The 4,571-nt window shown below is 33.9% G+C and overlaps 1 protein-coding gene across 1 annotated transcript; it reads right to left on the bottom strand.

The window, feature by feature from the left end:
* On the bottom strand, positions 1,796-4,230 carry LOC107611986 (extensin-like). The gene is made up of 3 exons (XM_016313842.2): positions 3,862-4,230; positions 2,619-3,593; positions 1,796-2,187 (listed from the first exon to the last, which is right to left on the bottom strand). The coding sequence occupies exons 1-3, from the start codon at positions 3,941-3,943 to the stop codon at positions 2,156-2,158; spliced, it is 1,089 nt and encodes a 362-aa protein (XP_016169328.1). The 5' UTR covers positions 3,944-4,230; the 3' UTR covers positions 1,796-2,155.

Here is a 4,571-nt window from a genome sequence, read left to right as displayed (position 1 = left end):
TCTTTCTCTGTTTTTGATTATGAGATATAAAATTCATAACAATATGCAACAAAAATTATAAAATGTGATTTGAGTTAAATGAAAGTCCAAAAAATAGTATCCAAATTAAATAATGACAAATCTAATAAAAAAAAATGTCAAAAAATTCAACAAAATCTTGTTAATTAATAATAATTATTGCTAATCAAAAGAGTCTTGGTCATTATCAACTAATCTTTTGGGCAAGGGCTGCCAAAAATTGCAACAACAGCAAAACGTGCGGATGCATGATGATGATCACTCGATAGAGCTGTAGTTTTCGAAAATGTTTAGTAACAAAAAAAAATTAGTTAAAAACAATCATAACTCACTTAATTTAACATTTATTAATTGTTGCAGCAATTAATAAATACTAAATAAGATAAATAATTGCTATTTTTTTTATCTAATCTTTATCTCTCTTTTAGAACACGTGTCATTTGTTGTCAACAAATTTCTAGACATATGTTTTACCTATTTTTACACCAGATCCTAAAAAACACAATACACTTCGTCTTTTTCTCTTTTGCCTTCTATACATTTTATATAACAAACACTATACATCCAGAAAAGATTAATTTGATCCTTATTTGAATTACAAGATTTTTCTCGTGGCCTTCCCCTCCAGCCACCTTTCTCTCCCTTTCTGGAAGGGGCTTGCTACATACGAGTTAATTTGATTAAATGGTAAGAAATAATCTACAATTCAATGGTACCATTCTACGTTACTTACAAAATCCACATCTTACACAAAGGGAGAAGAGAGATTATAGGAACAAAGAGGATCTTCACTCTTCAAGTCTTATGCGCGCGCGGTTTCAAGGGGTAAATATTTTGCTAAAAACAAAACAAAACAACAAAAAAAGAAAAAAAGAAAAAGAAAGGGGCATTGAAAGAGCAAAGATTATATTGCTTTCCATTGGTCAATTGTAAGTGAAATGGCATCCATCGTAGCCTGCAGAAACAACAGCTACTGTTAATTATACACCTAACATGATTGTAATTAGTTATACCAAAACATAATAGCGTCAATAAACTATAAAGTTAATCATTATATTCTAGTTCATTAAAAAAAATCATTATATTCTATTGCTTATACTAAATAGAGAGATAAGAACTTGTTCTGACTAGTTTTTTTCTTCTTCCAAAAAAGAAAGATGTATTTTTTATTGCAATTGAAAAATGTTTAAATATTTCTTGATATTTTATGGAAAGTTTGTCAAAATAAAAAAAAAATTATTATCTTACAAATTATAAAATGTGATTTGAGTTAAATGAAAGTCCAAAAAATAGTATCCAAATTAAATAATGACAAATCTAATAAAAAAAAATGTCAAAAAATTCAACAAAATCTTGTTAATTAATAATAATTATTGCTAATCAAAAGAGTCTTGGTCATTATCAACTAATCTTTTGGGCAAGGGCTGCCAAAAATTGCAACAACAGCAAAACGTGCGGATGCATGATGATGATCACTCGATAGAGCTGTAGTTTTCGAAAATGTTTAGTAACAAAAAAAAATTAGTTAAAAACAATCATAACTCACTTAATTTAACATTTATTAATTGTTGCAGCAATTAATAAATACTAAATAAGATAAATAATTGCTATTTTTTTTATCTAATCTTTATCTCTCTTTTAGAACACGTGTCATTTGTTGTCAACAAATTTCTAGACATATGTTTTACCTATTTTTACACCAGATCCTAAAAAACACAATACACTTCGTCTTTTTCTCTTTTGCCTTCTATACATTTTATATAACAAACACTATACATCCAGAAAAGATTAATTTGATCCTTATTTGAATTACAAGATTTTTCTCGTGGCCTTCCCCTCCAGCCACCTTTCTCTCCCTTTCTGGAAGGGGCTTGCTACATACGAGTTAATTTGATTAAATGGTAAGAAATAATCTACAATTCAATGGTACCATTCTACGTTACTTACAAAATCCACATCTTACACAAAGGGAGAAGAGAGATTATAGGAACAAAGAGGATCTTCACTCTTCAAGTCTTATGCGCGCGCGGTTTCAAGGGGTAAATATTTTGCTAAAAACAAAACAAAACAACAAAAAAAGAAAAAAAGAAAAAGAAAGGGGCATTGAAAGAGCAAAGATTATATTGCTTTCCATTGGTCAATTGTAAGTGAAATGGCATCCATCGTAGCCTGCAGAAACAACAGCTACTGTTAATTATACACCTAACATGATTGTAATTAGTTATACCAAAACATAATAGCGTCAATAAACTATAAAGTTAATCATTATATTCTAGTTCATTAAAAAAAATCATTATATTCTATTGCTTATACTAAATAGAGAGATAAGAACTTGTTCTGACTAGTTTTTTTCTTCTTCCAAAAAAGAAAGATGTATTTTTTATTGCAATTGAAAAATGTTTAAATATTTCTTGATATTTTATGGAAAGTTTGTCAAAATAAAAAAAAAATTATTATCTTACTTGGAAAAAGAAACTACCTATACACAATATTACTTTACACAATTAAAATTATAAATAAAAAAATCAACTGAAAATAAGATAAAGTAAAACATTAACGAAAATAGAGAATCAAATTTCTCTTTTTTCTTTTCTACTTACTTGGATCAACAGCGACCAACATGGCTGTCCCTCCAAATTCACAATTGCCACCAGCACCCTTAGTCCTTTGCCAATAGCTATTAAAAGCATATGAAGCATGTGCAAAAACAGTGTTGGGCTCATAACAAGGCCCACTAGGCTGAATCGAAGTGCAATCTGCCCCTGACCAGCAAGCATAATTCATGGCCTCTTGGATAATTGGGTCAGGGACTGATGGCTTGGCTACACACCACAACGCCGTGCTAGGAGCCATGTTCGGCGGCGGTGGAACACTTGGTGGCGGGTAAATCACGGGCGGCTGAAACACTACCGGGCTGGGGACATTGCCTCCGGTTGGTGACGGATAAATAGTTGGTGGGCCAGGGTTGACACCACCGCTAGAAGGGGACGGAATGTAGTACGGTGGGGTGGGCTCAAAAGAAGGCGGGCTCATTGATGGGCCAGGTGGGCCTGGTATAATAATTGGGGGATTCTCTATGGGCTCCGGTGAGCCGGGCACATTCTCTGGTGGGCTTGGCACAATGTCAGGCGTTGTTGGGCTGGGGAAGGACTCAGGTGGGCCTGGGATAATTGTTGTTGGGCTAGGGAATGACTCTGGTGGGCCTGGGGTAATGATTGTTGTGGGGCTTGGTGGTGGGCCTTGGGTTGGAATTGTTGGTGAGGAGTAATAGTAAGGGGGTGATGATTGATACCCTGTGGGTGTTGGAATGTTGGCTGAAGGTGAAGTTGGAGGTGGATACACACAATATGGAGGGTTGTTATTGCTGTCTGGTAATGGAACTGGAGGTAGTGATTCATAAGGTGGCAAAGAAAATGGGGAGCTAACACTATATGGTTGTGTGTTTGATGAAAATGTGCTTGGGTTAAGGTCAATTTTCTTTGTCATTTTCAATTTCTTTGTGATCTTAGTGTTGGTTATGTTCCTTCTATGTTTATTAGGGCCTTTCAATAGTAGTCTCATTGATCTATCTGCATCTGCAAAGGGGAAATCAAAGAGGATTCTAAACTATGATCAAGCATGACATAATTGCCATTAGAAATGTAATTTGTTTGATCTCAATAATAATATTATAATCCAATTATTGATTATGATATATACATTTGTCCAAAGCACATTTGTTTACATCTAAGTTGGAATTTTAACATTTGGGCAGTGACGACAATGAGGTCTAAAAACCTGATACATATTATACCCAAAGCAATGGCAGAATGAAACAATGGCGAAACAAAAGGCAAGACTTACCACAACGAGTGAGAGAAACAGATGCTAAAGTCATGTAGAGAAGAAGCATCATAGCTCTCAGTCTCAATCTGCTTGTTCCCATTGACCCACCTAGAAGTTTTGGTTAATGCAATAATGTGCAATAGTGCTACACAAAATGGAAGGCTTCTTATTACTGTTATGGCTTAACTCTCTCTTTATTGCACTCCCAATTTTCCAGAGTATAGAAAGACCCAAAGGAAGAACAATGTGACGCCTTTATAAATGCATATAGACACTTGGATGATTTATTACTACTAGAAATTGCCACCAGAGTAAAGGAAGAGTGGACAAGTGGTTCTGTTTGTTGTAAAGATTTATTCTTTGTTGTGGCACTGCTTTGATGCACACTCATCATCTTTAATTTGCTAAAAATGTGTGCAAGAAGGAATCTTAAAGTGCAGAAAAATTCTTACAAATGTGTGTTTTTTATGGGAATTAGACTAGAAATTGTCCCCAACAACACCCACTTTTTGGTTTTCTTCTTGATATTTATTAATTATTACAAGTACATTTTCATGGTGGTATATATGCTTGCTTCCCTTGGAAAAAGATGAAAGTTTTTGGTTTTAGGCTCTTTTTGTTTTGCTTGCTTTCTACTCAAAGCTCTCTTACAAAAACACTAAACTCTTCTCTTCTTCTTGTGGGCTTGTATAGCGTGAGGAAGAGGAATTGGTGTAGTAAAAAAACAG

This window comes from Arachis ipaensis, chromosome B08 (assembly GCF_000816755.2).
Source record: "Arachis ipaensis cultivar K30076 chromosome B08, Araip1.1, whole genome shotgun sequence".
Lineage (NCBI taxonomy): Eukaryota > Viridiplantae > Streptophyta > Magnoliopsida > Fabales > Fabaceae > Arachis > Arachis ipaensis.
This window is presented reverse-complemented; position numbering and strand designations above follow the sequence as displayed.